This window comes from Odocoileus virginianus, chromosome 25, assembly GCF_023699985.2.
Source record: "Odocoileus virginianus isolate 20LAN1187 ecotype Illinois chromosome 25, Ovbor_1.2, whole genome shotgun sequence".
Classification (NCBI taxonomy): domain Eukaryota; kingdom Metazoa; phylum Chordata; class Mammalia; order Artiodactyla; family Cervidae; genus Odocoileus; species Odocoileus virginianus.
The window spans coordinates 6,428,527-6,449,497 of record NC_069698.1 but is presented as its reverse complement, the minus strand read 5'-3'; the positions used below and the strand labels follow the sequence as shown (position 1 = coordinate 6,449,497).

Sequence of the window (20,971 nt, the reverse complement as noted above, 5' to 3'; positions counted from 1 at the left end):
AGAGTATTTTCAAATGAAAAACACAAATATATTTGAACCCAGTTTTGAAAAATTTAAGCATATTAATCTCTTTGTGTAGTCCTGTGTTTCTATGAAATACAGTGAATTTTCTCCTTATATAATACAGTTGAAGGTGAAAATAAACCCTAGGTGTTATACGGATCCTTTGGCATATACTGCTTATATGGGGCTTCACCAGGGGCTCAGTGGTAAAGAATCCATCTACAATACAGGAGCCGCAGGAGATGCAGGCTGTATCCCTATGTCGTGAAGATTCCCTGGAGGAGGGCAGGGCAGCCCCCTCCAGTATTCTTTCCTGGAGAATTCCATGGACAGAGGAGCCTGGCAGGCCACACACCACAGGGCTGCAAAGAGTCGGACACAACTGAAGCGACTTATCATGCACCCATGCACTTATCTATTCCCTGGTAAAATTCAGAGTTTTATAGATTTGAATCTTATGACATCCAAAGGCTTAATAATAACTAAATAAGAATTGTTGATATTTAAATAGGAAATATGTTCTAACTGTATAATTTATGGTATTTCATTTAAGATAAAATTATAATACGTAACCTTCACTAAGACTTGCATCTTGTACTGAAGTTATTTGCTTTGCTGCTTCAAGAGAATATTTGAACTCTTCTGTCTCTCTTTTGTTCCTTTCCTTTAAAGGTCTTGGATGGTACACTGTAAACTCAGCATATGGAGATACCATTATCATGCCTTGCCGAGTTGATGTACCTCAGAATCTCATGTTTGGCAAATGGAAATATGTAAGTGTGACCTATCTAGGACTTGGTTAGTTGCCTCTAGTCTTTTAAAGAAAAGTCTAGTCTTTTAAAGAAAATTCTAGTCCTTTAAAGAAAATGAGTAAATGTGAATTTCAAATAACATAATGGTAATATTCAACTGTGGGTATAAATGTAAGAAGATGAAATTAATGTGTTGAGTATATCAAAAGAATAATTCCATACATAACAAATGCTATTTTAAAATAAAGACAATAAACAGATAATTCTTAGCTCAAATTAGTCTGAAAGAGTCACCGTGAAGTGCTCAAAGCAAAAGAAATGGCAGAATTCCAGAATAAACTCAGGGAGTATAGGACAGAGCTTAGAGGAAAATGGTTGCCATTCTCTACATACTCATCTTTTGTTTGGTGTGGTTACTTTAGAGGCAAGATGTACCGGGAACCAGAGCATTCAAATGTCCACTGAAAACTAGTCATCAGTATTAGAAGCCTGTTTCTGGTACTTGGTCTTACAACTCAGTTGATGTGGTAGCTTCTTTTAAAATTTAGCATTGCTGATTTTATTCATTTTTTCAGTTCAGTTTAGTCGTTCAGTCATGTCTGACTCTTTGCAACCCATGGACACCACGTCAGGCTCCCCGTCCATCACCAACTTACGGAGCTTACTCAAACTCATGTCCATTGAATTGATGATGCCATCCAACCATCTCATTCATTCATTTTTTACAGATAGTAAAATCATATTTTCTCAGGTATTGAGGTACAGATAGGTTTGGAAATGCAGGGTAGCTATCCTAGTAGGTGAAGTGGAAAGGCTGGAAAACTTTGACCAATAAAATACCTCAATCTATTTCCCAAAACCAACAAAAAGTCTGTGTGGCACCATTTCCCAGTGCTAGATTACATAAGACACAGTAGTTCGCAAGTTTGAACAGAGGACATATGTTTCATTGAACACAATTGGCAAATTTTCCCTAGGTCCTTGAAATGTTAAAAGATATTTGAATAGGAAAAGGATTTGATGGTCCAATAATTTTTGAAAACTGTTTTATTACAATCCTTCTTAGAGCCTTTCCTACATACAGCTACATGATGAATTGTCTGAGTTCATTCATTTCTTAGGTTTATTGAACCACACAACTTTTTCTCTCAGATATCTGCAAGAACAAATGTTCTACAGGATAGAAATGTGCATAGTTGCATCCAAGGGGTAGTGAAGCACAATCTCTTAAAGTACAGGTTCTGAAGTCAGACTGACATAACCTATCATGTACCGGCTATAGAATTCCGGACAAGTGAATTAATCCCCATTTTCTCATGGGAAAAAAATGAGATGATAATGATAATCTTCCTTACAGTGTTGTGAAGGTTACATGAAGTAATTCATATAAGAATACTTACCTAGTACTTGGCACATGGTAATTGTGTGAAAAGTGTAAACTGTTGTGAGTGTGGTACCACTGAGTTCTAAACACAGTGTGTGATGGGGCAGGTGAAGGCAGAAGAAGGAGGTAAGGCGGCATACCACTTCCCTGTTCCCTCCTCCTAATATCAAGCTCACCCTGGGTAATTTTTACCTATTTCTGGTTCTGTATAAAAATGGAAATACAAAGTTAAGGCCTATGAGGACAAAGTCTATTCACAATCCTAAAATCCCAAGGGTCTGGGAGGCTACCACCATTAGTGCTAACATAAATGGAATCCACTGGTGAAAAACTTCTGTGATTATCGACATTTCTGATGCCCAGGGAATACTTTTCACCTAAACTGCACTGGCACAGTGGCAGTGAAAACAAACAATAATGGCAGGTTTCAAACTGTTAATGAAATAAAAAGCTTCAGCAATAAACTGATGAGCTATATTTGAAGTGCCATATGCTCTGAAAGCAGTCTTGATTCCCTGATGCAGTGTGCAACCTCTAATTTAATGTAGCCTGAAAGACAAAGAGCAGCTTTGGAAAGAGTGAAAGCGAACCTAGAGGAAAGATGGATTCATTCCTCTCTTACTGCATGGTAATCTCCCTGTGAGTGGAGATCATACCTCCCTGCACCCCACCCTACCCCACTCCCACTGCTTCTTCAGCAGCATCCACCTCTGTGCCTGGTACAGAAGAAGCATCTGAGGCTGTCAAGAGTGATATAATGTAGTCATAATGGAGCCAGGCGGTGAAGCTCCAGTCTTGGCCCTGCTGAGATACACGGGCTGGGGCCCTGGACCAGTTATTTAACCAACCTCTGTCTCCATTGTCTATAAATGAGGCCAGTATTATGTGTAATTTACAGGGTTGTTATGAATATTACATCCATTAGTGCACGGGAAGCCCGAAGAAAGTCCCCTGGTTTATAGTTAAGTGCTCAAAATGTAATAACTGTCATTTCTTGCATGAGTGAACAACTATAGAAATTTAAGATACTGGTCTAACATGTTTTTCTCAATGAAGGAAGGATTTAGTACAAGGTTTGCGCTGTAAACCTGTAGCAATATTAAAAGATTTAAGGAGACTCTGTTACTGATGTATTCACATATTCAACCAACTGAGCCTTTTGGACTCCAGTTTTAGCTTTGTAATTGTCTTAGTCATCTTGGACTACAATAACAAACTACCGCAGACTGGGAGTTTAAATAAACAGATGCTTATTTCTCAGAGTTCTGGAGGCTGAGCAGTCCAAAATCAAGGTGCCAGCCGATTCAGTTCTTGAAGGGGGCTCTATTCCCGACTTGCCAACACCGGCCACTTGCTATGCGCTCACAGGACCTCTTCTTTGTGTTTTCGTTGAGAGGAAGTGCTCATGCGTCTTCCTCTTCTTATAAGGGCGCTAATTCCATCATGAGGGTACCATCCCCAAGACCTCTTCTAAACCAGATCATCTCTTAAAGGCCCACCCTGGGGGTTAGGGCTTAGACATACAACTTTGGGAGGGTCTCAAGCCTTGAGTTCATAACAGTAGTAAATAATTTTTTAAATGTTACTTCTCTTAACACCTTGAAATTTGTCATACACTTTAAAATGTTTTATTATATTTTATTTTCTTCAAGACCTTGTGAGGTTAGTAGAGGAGAGTACACACATGTGTGTTCAGTTGCTCTGTCGTGTCCAATACTTTGCAACCCCATGGACTATAGCCCACCAGACTCCGCTGTCCATGGGATTCTCCAGGCAAGAATGCTGGAGTGGGTTGCCATGCCCTCCTCCAAGGGATATTCCCACCCAGGGATGGAACCCACATCTCCTGTAGCTCCTGCATTGCAGGCAGATTCTTTACCACTAGTGCCACCTGGGAAGCCCCAAGTAGAAGAGAGATTGGCCCTTATTTTAGATTGTTGTTATTAAGAGAATGTTTGTGAGAGCAAAGGAAGAAATGAATTGTATGTCTCAGTGCTCTTGGCATAAGTGTATATGCCAGATTATATTTTATTTTGATAATAAGTTTTTGTATGAAAACCCTCTGAGCTAAGTTTTATGACTCAGATAGCAAAACCATGGGTTTCAGTGATTAATTGGATTGTATTGCTTTAGTGGACATGATCCTTTTGCAAGGGCAAATATACTGTTCCTCCATGAAGATTCATTAAACTATGTTATATGTAAAAGTCAGCTCTGTCAGTTCTGACTGAAACTGAAAAGTGTGGGCACATAAAGTATACAGATTAAAGTAACGAGCATGCTAAAGATAATTGCTTAGGATTTCTAAATGAGTGTTTGCAGCTCAAGTGTATTATACTGTGATAGTTAGCTGAAAATCCTTTTGTAACATAACAGAAAACACGTTTGTTTTCACCTATTTTTCTTTTATATTAGACATAAGGCCAACCCTTGTCAATTTCAAAACAGATACCAATTCTGTCCTTCAGATGCAAGAAAAGATGGGATCCCTTAAGCTCCATCCTTTCATGTTTGTATACTTACTGATGCCTGTAAAAGAACTTAAAGCTTTTCCCTTATGAAGAGTGATCCTTTGTAACCAAATTCATATCCAAAATTACTCTTCTTGGACAGAACTACAAATTTTGATGGAATAACATGGCCAAGAAAATTTTGTTGCTCTGACTGTAATTCTGAAACGTCTAAATATGCCTGTTTGTTAATGTATTGTTACTTTAACTTTTAGGAAAAGCCCGATGGCTCCCCAGTATTTATTGCCTTCAGGTCCTCCACAAAGAAAAGTGTGCAGTACGATGATGTACCAGAATACAAAGACAGATTGAGCCTCTCAGAAAACTACACTCTCTCTATCAGTAATGCAAGGATCAGTGATGAAAAGAGATTTGTGTGCATGCTAGTAACTGAGGACGACGTGTTTGAGGCTCCTACAGTAGTCAAGGTTTTCAGTAAGTAGTCCGAGTGTAACTGCTAAGTGGGATTGATGATCGGTCCTAGAAAATGTTCTTTAGAAAGAAGGCTGAACTCTCTGTGGTGTCTCCACAGCAGGTATCATGTAAGAGGACTTCTTGAGAGCTTCGTTCTGCTCATGCATGGTGTCAGTGAGAAAAACAAAAACCTGAAATTCAGATAAGAATTTTATCTAGCAAAGAAGCAGAATATCATTTTATTTGCAGTGAGGGAATAAAAGAATATTCTGTTATTTTGTTGGATAAAATTTCCTGTGATACAAAGTGCTGTTAAATAAAAACTAGCCTATGAAGTTTTACTTTCACTGACATGCACAAATAAATGTTATGTGATAGATACTAATACATAGATACATCATATTGGGTTGGCCAGAAAGTTCATCGGGATTTTCTCTACAAAGTTATGGAAAAATTTGAACATTTTTGATATACATATTCATGCATATCAATGCATCCATAAATATGCATTAGGCTAAACCATATAAAATTGCTATTTTGATGTATAACAATAACAAAATGCAAGCAGGAGACGTAAGTTTTCTGTATATGTTTATGTATATGTGTGTACACACACACATTCTGACCTTAAGCACTTAATGCTTGTTGATTTACGTTCTGAGAGTGTTCAAGTGGTTTAGAGAATTGCCCTAAAATAAAGAAGTTCACCACTTCTTTATGTGGTGTATGTGGTATATGTGGAATCCATTGGGGGGTGGGGAAAGTAGAGTAGGATTGGAAGAAGAGAAAGTTGTAAAGAAGCTTGGAATAATTACTGTAGGTTACTTTGGCTAATGATAATATGTAGTTAATGTGAGGGTGCAAATAGCTCTGCAAATAAATGACTTGAGAAGTTCTAATTAAAATGTTTTATCTTTTAATATTTAAATAAAATATCCCGCCTTCATTACATCATAATATCTTAGAAATTACAGGGAGAAAAATAGGTCTCAAAGGTTTCAGAATGCCAGTCTTTTTTAATTAGGGAAGAAGGTCTCACTTTTTAGTTTTTTCCAGTTTTCTGGTAACTTGACAGCACCTAGAAATTGTTAAAATAAACAGGGAAGAAAGAAACCCAGAGGGCCTTGCTATTACAGCAAGTAACCTTGGGTTTTTCCTGTTTCTCTTGTAATAGCCCATGCAACTAAGTAGGACGGTCCCTTAAGCATTTATATGGACTTCAAAGCTCCTTTGGGCTCACAACAAGGATTCAAAGAGTGCTTGTACTATCAAAGAAGCCTTTGTTCTCCAGAAGAACCGTGTAAAAGCATATTACATGTTTCAGCTGATTACCTTTCAGCTTAGAAGGCACTTTCCAGAAACCATCAACTCAACTCAATTATTTTATGGATCAAACCTAGTACCACGTGTTTCTCAGTTATGCCCCCTTCTGGTAAACACCCCAAATAATCTCCATCCTGTATTTGCCAAAGTTCCATGTATTTTTTTCTTTCCTTTTATTTCACTTTTATGTTATTAGGAAGATGAATTTTGCACTGCTAGGAACACTTTTTCTAAAGAGAGCATCCAAAATCTTTTAATTAGGCCATGATGTCGTAAATATAAGTATACAGGAATGTACTGCAGTAGGTAAAGATTAAGTCACATCACTCTAAAGGTTATGTGTATTGATGTCATTGTCACATTTCTTGTTATTGTGTTAAAATTACCAAATATCAAGACAGTTGAGAAAGAAGAGACAGTTGAGAAAGAAACAAGAAAGTTGAGAAAATCCAGGTTGTTCCATTTTCAGAATACAAATTTTAGAATATAATTTTTTAAATGCCCAGAAGTTCAGTTGGCTTAATTCAATAAAATTTGTAAGGGATATCTATGATTGTAAAAACAATCTCACACCCTGCATACCATCAGCACCCACTACCTACCCCCTTCTCTTTTGAATGTTGTTGAAAACAAAGTGATTCTCAGAAACAGAATTTGCATTCCAGGCTCTGGGCCAGGGAGAATTTAAATAGATGAGTTATACATTTTTGAAAATGGGGTTTTATACTAGAAACTGTGGGACCCTCCAAGTCCAATTAAATAAACAGCACAGCTCATGATAAAGAGTCTGCAAGAGCATATAGGGACTTTGCTTTTTTAAAAAATAATGAATTTACTTTGGATCGTTATTTGTGAAGCAAATAGCAGCTGTGACATGGAGGCTTTCATTCTGTGCATGTATATATTGCAGTCACTTAAGAGTTACTAGGCTCATCAATCAGCCCTCTGTTTCCTTCTGTCGAGTCACCTAGCAACATGCATTGTGTACCACAGAATGAGTATGGTTAACGTGAGCTAATCCCAAATCAGCTTGCTGCAGAATGTCCGCCTTGTAGGCAAAGTCAAACTGTTTTCGTTCAAACTAGAGGCCATGAGTGATGACTTTATTACTCTGATGAAGGTTTGTTTATTCAGTTCTAAGCTATATCTCTCATGCAAGAAATCATGCCAGTAAAGCAGACCAGATCCAAAATAAGTCTCGTGCTTTGTCACCACTAATAAGGCACTTTTGTTTGTTTGGTAGTTAAAATGGCACTAAAATCAGACTCTTTGCGTTTAATGTACATTTGAAGTTAATAAAACTATCCCTTAGCAAGAGCAAACCTTTAAAAGTTCTCCCAAAGATTCATTGTTGTGATTGTGCAAAAGTCTTAGAGGTTGAATGCGTGCCCAGAGAGCCAAATGGCTGAATGGCTGTCAGCAGTATAATAGGAAAATCACTGAACTGGTCATCAGGACATCCAGCTTTGTTAGATCTGCTACAAATTTCTGACCTTGGACAAGTGACTTCCCCAGTCAGGGCAAGGGGTGCGAGTCTCTCCTCTGTAAGTGAGTTTTCCCACTCTGTTCCTAGGATTCTCTTGAGGAGCTAATGAATAAGGCTGAGGAAAGTGAGGAGCAGCTTCTACTTGATTAACTAGAATTCTAGTCACTCAGTGTTTCAAAGTTTTTTCATGATATTTTATTCAGGGGAAAAAAAATGAAAGAAGGGCTTGAGCACTAAAAAGCCTTTGAAAATCACAATCCAGCCTAATCTTTGGCACTGGTGTGTGTGGTGTTAAAAGGAAGATTATTTCTGTGACTTGGAGTCTGGTATCTACCTGGACCAGCCAACTCTACTCCTAGTAATGGTTGACATCACAGTGTTATTTTAGAGCTTTTATTTGGACACTGCTCAATATTTATTGGAACTGAGCATCCCTCCTCAAACCCTCCCTGTGAAAATTATTCAACTGCAAGCCACTTCTTTTTTTTTAATGAAAGAAGCAGAAAATAACCCTTTCAACAAATAAGGTCTACCCTGTATAGTTCATTTTGATCCTTTAAACGTAAAAAAAAAAAAAAAAACCTCTTCCCATCTCATAAGGAAAATAAACTATAATTTCATGTTTATAATGATTACTTAAAGTAGATCAAGAGTGATTGTTGAGAAAATACAGAGAGAAGCATCCTTGACTCACTGTAGCCAGTACACCTGCCTCTTGCCCTCTTCCCATGCCAAATTGAGCTGTCCTCTGTGTGGCTTTTGAGAATAACAAGTGCATTGTGGGTGATGTAGAGCAGTTTTGTGTTCATCGCTTCATCCTCACCTGGCTGTGAAACCCTTGACAAAATTATTTTAATAATGCTAATAAATTTGTGACATGACTTTTCCTTTCAATTCTATACTTAGTTATGAATCCATGAATCATATTAAGATGTAATTCACATAAAGCTTTTTTAATCACTTTGGAATCAATATGCAATTTTGCTAAAATAGTACACATCCTCTTTTATGGTCCTCTAACTGACACTCATCGATTGTTACACGCTGATATGAGAGAAAGTTACCTGCAAAATATGTATTTAATATGAAATGTTTGAAACAAAAGTTTGAGAAAATAACTTAAAGAAATGCAATTGGTATTAGCCTTACTTTCTCAATATTCAATATGACTCTCTCTTCTAAATAGAAAAATGAACAACTGTACAAAGAGAACTAAATTTTAAGTATCCTTTCATCAGGTTTCCCTGGGTTTGCTGCAGCTTTCTTTTATTGAAATAATAAATTTTAGAGAGTGTTTATGGAAACAAGCGCACATGGACATGTGGAAAAGACCAACAATTTGACCATACCAGTATTAACAGTTATACAGAGTTTATAAATTACAGTAGAGGAATACATTCTACATTAGAGGAAATATGTGTCTAACCGAGTTGTCATCTGATTTTCATGAACTAGACATTAGTGCAACCTAACAAAACTGCCCACCTGCACTTTCTATTAAAAATCTAATTTTTTAGAAGATCTTTTCAAATCTATATATATATTCCAGGCATAGATAGTAACTGAAGAGGAAACAAAACTATTTTGCTGTTTTTTTCTTGTTAAACTTGACTTTTAATCAACCACATAAATTAATTTAATATCTTACCTCTTTTGAACTCTGAGAGAGGTGTCACTGAGTAGCTGACTTTAGTTCCCAGAGAACTTTCACTTACTCAAACCCCAAGATTTTCATTCTGTTTAAATATTTTGGATGCAGCCCTATCACAAAGGCATTGGACATTTGCCATAAAACATTGGATTCTGAACATAATTTAAGGTTTTATCAATAACTCAAGTTGTAATTATGAACATTAATGATTTTATTTTAAAATAGTGACAAAATTAAGACTTGCTGATGTGTAGAAGGCTACATATTTCCCAGAAATTGCTATTTATTTTGAGTATTTTTTCAGTTTTTCATAATTTTTGGTCACATTCTTAGCAGTCAGGTAGCCAGATCACTTGTTATTTGTGTTAATGTAATTGTTTTTATTCTTTTCTATTTTTCTGTCTTTCTTTTACTTTTTAATCTTTCTTATATTTTCTTTTCAATTTGTGCATTTAGAATATAGATAATTGCTCTTCAGGAAGCTATATCAAGAAAATTATATTTCTAGAGTTAATAGTAAATAGGCCTTCTATAATTGAAGTGCAAGTTCAACACATAGGCAAATTCACTATTATTATTCATTGTTCTAATTTCTAATATAAAATAATTGCAAAGGGAAAATTAACTCTGGGTACTAACTTGAAGAAGATTACATTATTTTTGCCTGGAATCTTGGTGATACCCATTTTGCTGTTTCAAAGACTTTTTGTCTTCTTTCATGTTCCCTATAATGGTCTGGTTAGGTAATATGTGTCATAACTGAATTCCAAACTGAATAATAATAATAGAAAAGCGAGTTTAGTTTGGTAGTAAAACTACAGTGATGATAGACAGTGAGATTATGGAAGAAAAGATAGTTGGTTGTCTTTGTCTATTTATTTGAGAATAGAATATTTTTCCATGACACTAACAAAAATCAATGACAATGTGAGAAAATATCCATTTTCTATAGACTAATTGTTAAAGCTAATTAATAAGTTTAAAAATCCATCAATGATAGAAAACTAAAGGCTAGAATAAAATAAGTTTAAATAATACCATGTTGATCCAATTTGTAATCAGTTTTTCCCAAAGCCTCTATTAGAATATATGCTTATAGAGCTTCCTACATTGAAAATGCCTCTGTCCATTATCTTAGGTTCCAAATTTGAAAGATTTTCTCACATTTATAGTTTCATAATATAACTTCACTTAAAAGACAAGGTTTAAGATAATAGGAAACTTGAGCTTCTACATCCCTTAACCACTATATATTTCCCTTGATTTTAGAGCAGTGATTTTTAAACTATACTGTGCCCCAAAATACCCAATGGAACTTGTTTTAAAAGTAGGTTTACAGGATTTCCCCTAGATATTATGATTCAGTTGGCCTGGTAGAGCTCAGAAATCTGCATTTTAAATAAGTGCCCCTGTGATTCAAATTCATGTGAACTCTAGTTTTCATCTAAAGAGTTGGAAATTATTGGTAAGTAGAAAGTGCACATGGTAATCAACTGCAGATAATATATCCTCTTTAATACATTAACCTCTGTTACCATCTAAACCATACTCACTGTTTATAAAGCATCCAGAAAATGTTACCAATATTTTATTCACTGGAGTAATAAGTATTTAAAATAATATTTAATGTAATAAAGCAAATATCTGGAATGGGTAGCTAACCAGATTTCTTAATTAGAGATTATATGGGAAAATTTTATTGTGTTGCTTCTTTTTCTACTTTGAGTAAATTATTTTTCTGTAAACCAAATCACAAATATTCATTTTCTTCTTCCATGTGCACTTAAAATATTTCTCTGTTTAACTTTAGAGCAACCATCTAAACCTGAAATTGTAAGCAAAGCCCCATTTCTTGAGACAGACCAGCTTAAAAAGGTAAGAACTTGTTTTTGATTGATTGCCTTTCCTTAGCCTATTGTTGAATGCCTTTTCTTGTCCTCAGATGCCAGGACAAATAAGATAGACTTTGCTCTGTGGAGTTGACAGTGTTCCAGATACCAGTCAGAAAGTCTGCACAAGGTAGAAAGGAGACATAGAGGAAGGCGTGGTTATTTCTGAAGGGAGGAGAAAGAGATGAGAGTTTCTTTTTTAAAAAAGCGTAAGTCTTTCTTGTTTGAATGAACTGAATGTTTAATGAAGTCATGGCAGATGAGTACATTTTCTGCACAGCACAGACAGAAAAGGCTTTCCAACAATATGAAATAATACCATGTGAAAGGAAATGGCATGGTTGGGAAGCATATTATTTGCACTGCTGGAATTTGGGGTGCTCAGCCAGTGGGCAAGACAGTCCAGTAAGAGGTGAATCTCGAGAGTTAAGAGAGGCTGGATTATGACAAACCTTCTATCATGTATAATGTTTGGTCTCTATCTTACTGATAAACCATTGAAAAGTTGAAGAAAAGGGATAAGATCAGATTTGTACAATCATATTAGCGGAGATTTGAAGGAAGGACAAAACTGGAGTTCCATATGTGAGCATATCACTTGATTCATAATCTCACTTTCACTAATTAAAATAGCCCAAATTTCTTTTATTGTAGGAAAAAGCAAGTTCAAATTTCTTTGAATCAGATTAAAGTTGACTGCATAATATTATTTGATAAACATTAAATATTTAAAACTGGAGTAGGAAATGACAATCTATTCCATTTCCAGTACTCTTGCCTGGAGAATCCCATGGACAGAGGAGCCTGACGGGCTACAGTCCATAGGGTTGCAAAGAATTGCACATGGCTGAGCATGCACATGCATGCACAGACACACACACATATTACAAACACATGTGAAGTGCAGTGGTAAGGATTGCAGTTCATGGTAAGTACATGTCAGCTGAAACGTAGCATGAAGCTGGAGAGGCAGCCTCGTTTTAACACCGTTAATGATTCTTTCAAATGCAGATCTGTCAACCATGGTAATAGCCAACGTTAATGCAGTTATGTTATTTAGTTAATGTTAAAAGTGAATACTGTTAAAATGAATTGGGTAATGCTTTTAAATGAATGTGATTTTATTAATGGTGGCAGCATCTACTGCGCATTTTAAAATGGGCAAGACTATAATTTTAAACACAAGACATTGTTTTTATGTAAGAGTGCATTCATTCAGTCCTTAGTTGGGACTTATAAAATGAATGGGTCAGGAAATCATTGGAGGAACTCTGCATCCCTTGAGGAGTCTGGGGCTTTCAAATGGACAACCCCTGATGAAACCAAGGTTGTAATATTTCCTCTCTATATTGCAGTTGGGTGAGTGCATTTCAAAAGACAGTTATCCAGATGGCAACATCACGTGGTACAGGAATGGAAAAGTTCTGCAGCCTCTTGAAGGAGGTGGGTAAGAAGTGGGCAATAAATCCAGGTGACCTGTTTTGCCTTTCTCTTGTCTAAGCATTCTTTAGACTATCCTGAGCCTAAATGCATTGCCCTCTCTTGATTTATGACTCTATATTCTTTGTTACTTAAGTATCCATTAAATCAGTAAGGGATTTTTTAAAACTTCATTTTAGACCTTGTGCAGAAGAATCAAGAGCAGAGAAAATTATTTCTGTATATGGCATGTTCTAGAAGTTAATTAAAGTGAGTGGGAGATAAAATTCCCAGGATTCTATTTCTGTCCATGTCTCTGATTCATGCTTTTGAAAAGACGTCTACCTCACTACATGTCAATTTTCCCTCCTGTTAAATGCAGTAAGAAGGACAAAACCACTTCTCAAAGTTGCTATGACAGTTAATTAAGGGCTGTGATTTTCCGATGAAAGATCCTACCATTAGTGTTCTTTATTTTCTTCAGCGGTGGTCATAATTTTTAGAAAGCAAATGGACCCAGTAACTCAGCTCTATACCATGACTTCATCCCTGGAGTACAAGACATCCAAGGCTGACATACAAATGCCATTCACCTGCTCTGTGACATATTATGGACCGTCTGGCCAGAAAACAGTTTACTCTGAACAAGCAGTTTTTGATATTTACTGTAAGTAACTCAATACAATTATACAACTTTAATGTATTAGAAAAAATGTTCCAGTGTTATTTTAAGTCCCAATTCAAAAGCTCTTTGGAATCTATTTCCAAACTCCCATCCCTATTCCATAGTACCTAAGTAATATCTTCCTCTTTGCAAGACCTGTAGAATAAATGCTCACCCATCTTATGATAGCTTTCAGTCTCTACTTTGTTATTTATAATCATCTCCTCTGTATTCTCTAACTTAGTCTGATTTCTTCTGTTAATTCTCCACCCTGGCACATAGTCATGGACTTTGTAGGAGTTCGGAATGCCACCTGATGGTTTTCTGAATGAATGACAGATGAATAGAGACTTATGACTGATTGGTTTTCTAGATATGGAATTTCCATTTTAATAAAGAGAAATATTTTAATAGTGCAATCAATTGCATACGTTAGATAGAATGTTGAATTCCAAGGTATTTTGTTTAACTTTACACCACAGATTTTAAAACCTGGAATATTAGACTACAAAGGAACTTTCTTGATCATCTGATCTAAGTCCATTATTTTATTTAACAGCAAAATGAGACCCAGAGACTTGCCCTAAGTTAGCTTTAGCAACTGGATTAGAATCCTTTTCTCCAATGCTGTGTTCCTTCCTGTAAGATGGAAGTCAAGATAATATGATTTAGAGCAAAGATGCTGGCAATCCAGTTTTATTACTGTTAGTTACTATGTATTTCTAGAAAAGAAGCTTAACTACTTTGTCTGTTTTCATATTTTGAAATAGGACAAATATAATACTTAACTCATGGTGGTGTTATGGAGATTCAGTGAAATTAAAAATCTAAAATAGCACAACATGTAGCACATTAAATGCTTGTTAGTAAGTACTATTATCATTTTTACCTAATAAGCATATAAACAAGATATATTTCAGGGAATGATACAGAATATTTTACTATTTTTAATGAATTAGAAATTCCCATAATACTGTCATATGTTGTAGAATAACCTGATACTTCTATAACTATTTGAGAGAAAGGGTAGAAATGCCCATTAAACCTTCAAAGAGTTTTATCTCAGCTACATTTCTATTTGGGTTCCATAAAGTGCAGAATCTTATATAAAGAGCAAAACTGAAATTCCACTTGCTCTAACCATCATGAGATGTTTTGCCTTAAACTTTGTAAACAAGTTTCAACTTGATTTAAAGGCAAGGATTGAGAGGATTTCATCATGTACAGCTTATCTAAAATCAAACTATTATTTCTGTATGTGGAAGCAGAACTCTATTCAGAGATATTCAATTGGAAATAAACTATCTTGGTGTAAGCACAGAAGTACAAGATAGGAAAGAACATCAAGATGAGTGAAAAGGATTGGAAAATTGGCTTAGGAAGGATAGAATATATGTGAATATCAGGCATGGAGAAATAGATGGGCAGGAAAGTCCTTGGATGAATAAGAAGGAAATGATTTTACTGTGGCTGGCTGTGTGGAACACATTTGGCAGAGCTTTTGAGAAGGCACAGTGTATGCAGTGCTGGCCTTCAAAGGGAAGACCCCAAGGCGTTTAAGACATCGTCCTGACATTCAAGGGGTTTCTCCAATAGAGAAGATACGTGCATCGGAGGGAAATCGTCAGTGCAAGGTTGCAGCTGTAACTGCCACAGAGACCCAGTGAAGAGACCTCAAAGTTCAGGTGTCCATGAGCGGTGATCCCCAGACTCAGTGTGCGTCAGAATCCCCGAAGGACTTGGTAGAATACAGACTACTGGGCCTGGCTCTGGAGTTGCTCATCCAGTAGGCATGAGACCCCGGTTTGACTCCTGCCGCAGGAGGATCCACTGGAGAAGGGATAGGCTGCCCGTGCCAGTATTCATGGGCTTCCCTGGTGGCTCAGCTGGTACTGCGATGCAGGAGACCTCGGTTATATCCCTGGGTTGGGAAGATGCGCTGGAGACAGGAACGGCTACTCACTCCAGTATTCTGGCCTGGAGAACTCCATGTACTGTATAGTCCATGGGGTCGCAAAGAGCTGGATACCACTGAGCGATTTTCATTGCTCCAGGATGACTTCAGAGAAGAGAAGGAGGAGCTAAATGAAAAGTACAGAAGTATACATTCAAGAAAAAGAAATGTGATCAATTCACCTGAAAAGTTTTATAGAACCTACCTCTTTCATCTGTGTATATCTGATTCACAGTATACCTCTTTCATCTGTGTGTATCTAATTGTGCCTTTTGACGCTGCCTAAGATTATGCCACCATTCCTCATTGCTGGTATTTCTGTAACAGCTTCAAAAATAGTTTTCCTCTCTATTCACCCGAAACTGCCCTGCAAGCTGCTGCCAGACATATCTTTCTAAAACACAAATGTGAACATGTTACTGCTGTGATGAAAACTCTTCAGCAACTCCCCAGATCGTTCAGGGTAATCTTTACATTCTCAATTTCAAAATGCCTTGAGTCTCCTATAGCCGTGGTCCTTTCCTTTTCCAACCTTCACCACTTCACTGCCTTCTCTAATCTGTTCTATTTTCCAGATTCCTCCTGTAGAATACTGTGTACATTCCTATTCATATGCTGTCATGCTGTCATCTTTATTATCCAGCAAACATCTTATTTTTCAAAACCTAGCTCTGGGGCCAACTCCTACTGGAAGCTTCCTCATCTGGTGAATCTATAAGCTACCAATGATTGCTATGCTTATGCATCTTAGGCAGTTTTAATATTGTTACAGTCTTAATTTATAAATTTGACATCATCATAAATAAACTGAGAGTTCACTTAGGGCAGGGAATTGCTGTTTTCAACTTTGTAACTCCAGCACTTTGTACTTGAACTAAACAAGTATTAACCAAATGAATGAACATAAGGTAAATGGAGAGATGAGAAAAAGAAAAACTGAGTAGACCCTTTTGGTTATTATGTAGGGGTATTTATGGAGTAGTGAGATATATGATTCTTACCCAAAGTAAGTTCAAAGCAGTTATGGATACCAGATTAAGAAATTTTTATTTCAATCTTTGGTTTTGGGGAATGCATGCTGCTGCTGCTGCTGCCAAGTCGCTTCAGTCGTGTCCGACTCTGTGTGACCCCATAGATGGCAGCCCACCAGGCTCCACCGTCCCTGGGATTCTCCAGGCAAGAACACTAGAGTGGGTTGCTATTTCCTTCTCCAATGCATGAAAGGGAAGTGTGAAAATGAAGTCGCTCAGTTGTGTCCGACTCTTAGCGACCCCATGGACTGCAGCCTACCAGCCTCCTCTGTCCATGGGATTTTCCAGGCAAGAGCACTGGAGTGGGGTGCCATTGCCTTCTCCAGGAATGCATGAAGACTTTAAAATATCATTGTAATAGTCAAAGCACTATTTCCAAAACTGATTTAGAGAAAATATGTATAAAGATGCAGAAAAGAAAAAGGCTTACAGTGAGGAACTAAATGACGTTTAGTGGCAATGTTTCAGATGTAGATTAATTAGAGCCTTTACAAGGGAAGTGTTGGGAGAATAGAAGGGAAGAATCAAATGCAGAATATAAGGATTAGTCATTAAGATTGGGTGACTGAGTGGATAAGAGAGGGCAAAGGAGAAAGCTGGAGTAACTGGCAGACTGATGATTTACTAATAGAGTAAAATTCAAAGTCAAAGGGAGAGTATGAGATCATTAATTTTGTTGGACGCACATTAGTGGGCATTCAGAAAGCCACTGTTAGAACTCCAACGTGTTGCATTAACCCCCTGATCTCAGTCTAGATCAAACTCTCCAGTACAGAGCAGAGCCTGTTGAAGAAGGGATACAGAGAAGCAGGGTTAAAATAAAGCAGAAAGTCAGATCGATTATGATTCCTAGCTGTTCTGGTGTCAGCTTTGGTCAGAGACGTGCTGCAGTGATGTGAGACAGACCAAACCAGGCAGAGAAGGGCCATGTGAATGAGTGAGGGAGGCCTAGAGGCGGAAGGCCAGCAGGGGACAAACTTTATTTACTTTCCCACTGCACTGAGAACTGGTCAGGGAACTACCTCAGGCAAATTCAGAAAAATGAAGAAGTATATTAAGTCAATTACTCTTTAGCCTCAGAACCTTCTAGGCAAATATTCAGAAATGCCCAAGCATGAAAAAAAGTCAGAGGCAATCTATAACAACCCTTCTGGGTTTCTTTTTGTTTTTTTTCCTGCCTTTAATCTTAGCAAGACAAGTAAGTGATTGCAAGAGATAGAAGAAAAAACAGCTTTAAAGTCTACCACTTATTCATCTCACTTTATTAGCTAATAGCAAAGTAAGTCTTCATAGATGGATTATTTTTAGTGCTGCCAGTTTGGAAATATAGACACATGCCTCAGTAGTTATTAAGCCTTGTGGAAAAGGCTCTCTAAAATAAACCTTTACATTATATGATTTCAAAATTCATTGTTTATTGTATTACCAGCTACATAACAAGTGAATATATTAGAAAGTGGGTCATTTATAACTGCCAACACCACCTCCTTTGATTTCCTGTTGGGTAGATATGGTCCACTGTGCATCCAGCTTTTAATTCCTTTAGCATTCTACTGTTGAGCAGTAGCCTTGACCAAAGAATACCCTTTAGCCCTATTTTCTCCGTAAAAATGACCAAAATGGAATTTTAAGTTGCATCTTGGCTCCAATGAACAGAAAAGAATTACAAAACATTCACAGTTCTGTTGATTGTATTTTATTAAGGGTCTCCCTCTGTTCATGGGATTCATCTTTCTCAAAGCAAATCTGCTCTCCTGCATACCAAAAATCTTCCTGATATTATTTGGCTTATGTCCCTTTTTATTTAATATAAGATATTTTTGTGTAATATGAGTGTGGGCATGCCTGATAGTTTTAGCTCTTTTTCTAGCAATCTTTCCAAACTGTAAGATATGTGTAATATAGTTAAATGTCCTTATAATGAGATTATACAATGAGATTGTTCCTACTGGTCTTTTACACATAAAATAATTATGGTCATTCCTATTTCAGGTAAAGACATTTTGCTAAGAAGAAATTGATTTTTATGTTAACAGAGCTTCTCTGTAGTTTGCTCTAACCAAGATTAGTACTTGTTATAGCAAGTAGCTATTAACTTCAGTCCTTCTATAAAAAGATACGTTTAAGTAATTACCATTACTAGCTTCTTGAGAAAATTGTGTATAATTTAGTCACTTACATTATATGTACAAAGTAATTTGGTGCTTGATGAAATGGTTAACTTGTGTTTGTGACTCTTGCAGATCCTACAGAGCAGGTGACAATCCAAGTGCTGCCATCAAAAAATGCCATCAAAGAAGGGGACAATATCACTCTTAAATGCCTGGGAAATGGTAACCCTCCTCCTGAGGAGTTTTTGTTTTACTTGCCAGTAAGTGATTCAGGATTTTTACTTGAGCTAGACTGCTATCATTCTGTCCTGTTGTTTGGCAGCTGGCTGACATTAAGAATTGTATGTTCTTGGGCCGCTTAAGTGAGAAAGGATGTTATTCTTGGAGACAACGGAAACCTGTGGAATGTCCTTTAAAAGTTTTTTGGCATATGCCGGTGCCTTTGCCTTTTTTTATTCAGTGTTAAGTGGAATCAGAGACAAAAAGGAGAAGAGCTGATCATAGGAAACCATCATGGTAGAAACCCAAAGTTTCATTATCCAAATAAACTGTAAGAATCTGCTCTTCTTAAGCAGACAAATATGAAATGTAGAATGATGATAGCAAATGGTTTGCTCTGGATTCTAAATCCACACAGAGGGTGTTCCTCAACATGTCCCTGAATTCCCAATATAGGGACACTTGTGTTGCCCATTATATTTAGCTTGATAGAGGAAAGCAGTGGGCTATATCTTGCCATCATACATGGTCATGAAGGGCCACTTTCTTAACTTTTATCAGTACTGGAACTGAAAGAAGTGATGTCCAGAGGATAATTTGGCTGTGTTCTAGATGTCATAGTGTTGAGGAGGCAGACTAGACGAGAGCTACGTCTGAGGACACTTGCTGGCTCTCCCACAGCCTTCTCAGGTTTGTGTTTGACAGAACATTCCTTTGGGAGAAGTCATGTGCAGCTCTTACTGTGTTTACGGCAGGAGTCTGCTCATGACACCGCCCACTGCATTGTTCAGTAATGCCTTAGGCTGTCAGCCACTGATGCTCAGAGGCCAGTATTAGCGGTTTCTTTTTACTTTAAGCAGCTCCCTAGTGGCTCAGATGAAAAGAGTCTGCGTGCAATGCAGGAGACCCAGGTTCAATTCCTGGGTCAAGATCCCCTGGAGAAGGGAATATCAACCCACTCTAGTATTCTTCAGGCAGAGGACCCTGATAGCCTACAGTCCCTGGGATCTCAAAGAGTTGGACACAACAGAGAGACTAAACACTTTTCACTTTCACTGTTATACTTAAATGTTGACAGAAGATTCTATGTATCCTAATAAATTAACATAGTGTTTTTGTCTGATATGCAAATGAAAATTTGAAACTAATTACGTTTCTACCTTGATTTTCAGGGATTACAGAGCCAAATTTGTGTCTTAGTTTTATCAGTCACTATGTCTTTTGTTAATATATACTCCTAATACTCAAAATATATTTTTTAATTCTTAGTTCCTAGTTCTTTTTTCTTTTAAAAATTTATTTTCTCCTCTCTTCCTTCCTTCCTTTTCTCCCTCCTTGCTTTCTTTCTTTAATTTGAATATATGTTATATTTTCTTTTAAGCTCCCTCAAATCTTTCTGTCAAATCAAGAGATAAATGTAAAATTAAATATTAGCTATTTTTTAAATTTTACTTTAACACAAGCCATAATGTCAAAATATATGCCATCAATACAATGTAAATTACCTTCTCAATTTCCTTAGAATCAGATTATCAATTATTTTCCCAGAATTCAGATCATACAAAATCTAATATCATTTTTCCAATCAAAGAAACATATTCCTTTTTTTCTTATCTGAGAAAAATGTCATTTTTATCAACAAATACAACTGTTCTTATTGTAGCTACCAAGTATAATCACCTGACGTTTTTGCCTCTATCAAAAGGGACAGCCTGAAGGAATTAGAAGTTCAAATACTTACACACTGACAGATGTGAAACGCAATGCAACAGGAGACTATAAATGCTCCCTGGTAGACAAAAAAAGCATGATTGCTTCAGCAGCCATCACAGTTCACTGTAAGTCAATTTATTCTTCTTTACTAACCTCACTTGAAAGGCCTTTTCTCATAGTCTAACTCTGCTGTCTTTTCGAATAAATCGCGCTCTATTTTTCTTAAATAATGTGATTTCAATAGATGTACTAGAGACCATCAGAGTGAACCTAAATTTGGTCCTGCCATTACAGTGGTAACATCTGTACATCTGATGTTACCCTTTGCCCTACAATATTAGATTTGCCCTACAGTGTTAAAATCTTGAACGGATCTAATAATTGTAACTGTTGGGAGTGATAAACCTCTGTCTTCTATCTAAATGTCTTCAGTTTGTGGTATTAACAA

The 20,971-nt window shown here is 36.8% G+C and overlaps 1 protein-coding gene across 3 annotated transcripts in view; it reads left to right on the top strand.

Annotated features, from left to right (window-relative positions):
• ALCAM (activated leukocyte cell adhesion molecule) overlaps positions 1-20,971 on the top strand; it is a 213,613-nt gene that overhangs the window by 149,876 nt on the left and 42,766 nt on the right. For all 3 annotated transcript variants that reach the window (XM_070454949.1, XM_070454947.1, XM_070454948.1), the window contains exons 2-8: positions 676-776; positions 4,865-5,084; positions 11,334-11,398; positions 12,768-12,855; positions 13,316-13,498; positions 18,724-18,851; positions 20,516-20,648. In XM_070454949.1, the coding sequence (XP_070311050.1) occupies positions 676-776; positions 4,865-5,084; positions 11,334-11,398; positions 12,768-12,855; positions 13,316-13,498; positions 18,724-18,851; positions 20,516-20,648 (918 nt within the window). The remainder of the gene's footprint in view (positions 1-675; positions 777-4,864; positions 5,085-11,333; positions 11,399-12,767; positions 12,856-13,315; positions 13,499-18,723; positions 18,852-20,515; positions 20,649-20,971) is intronic.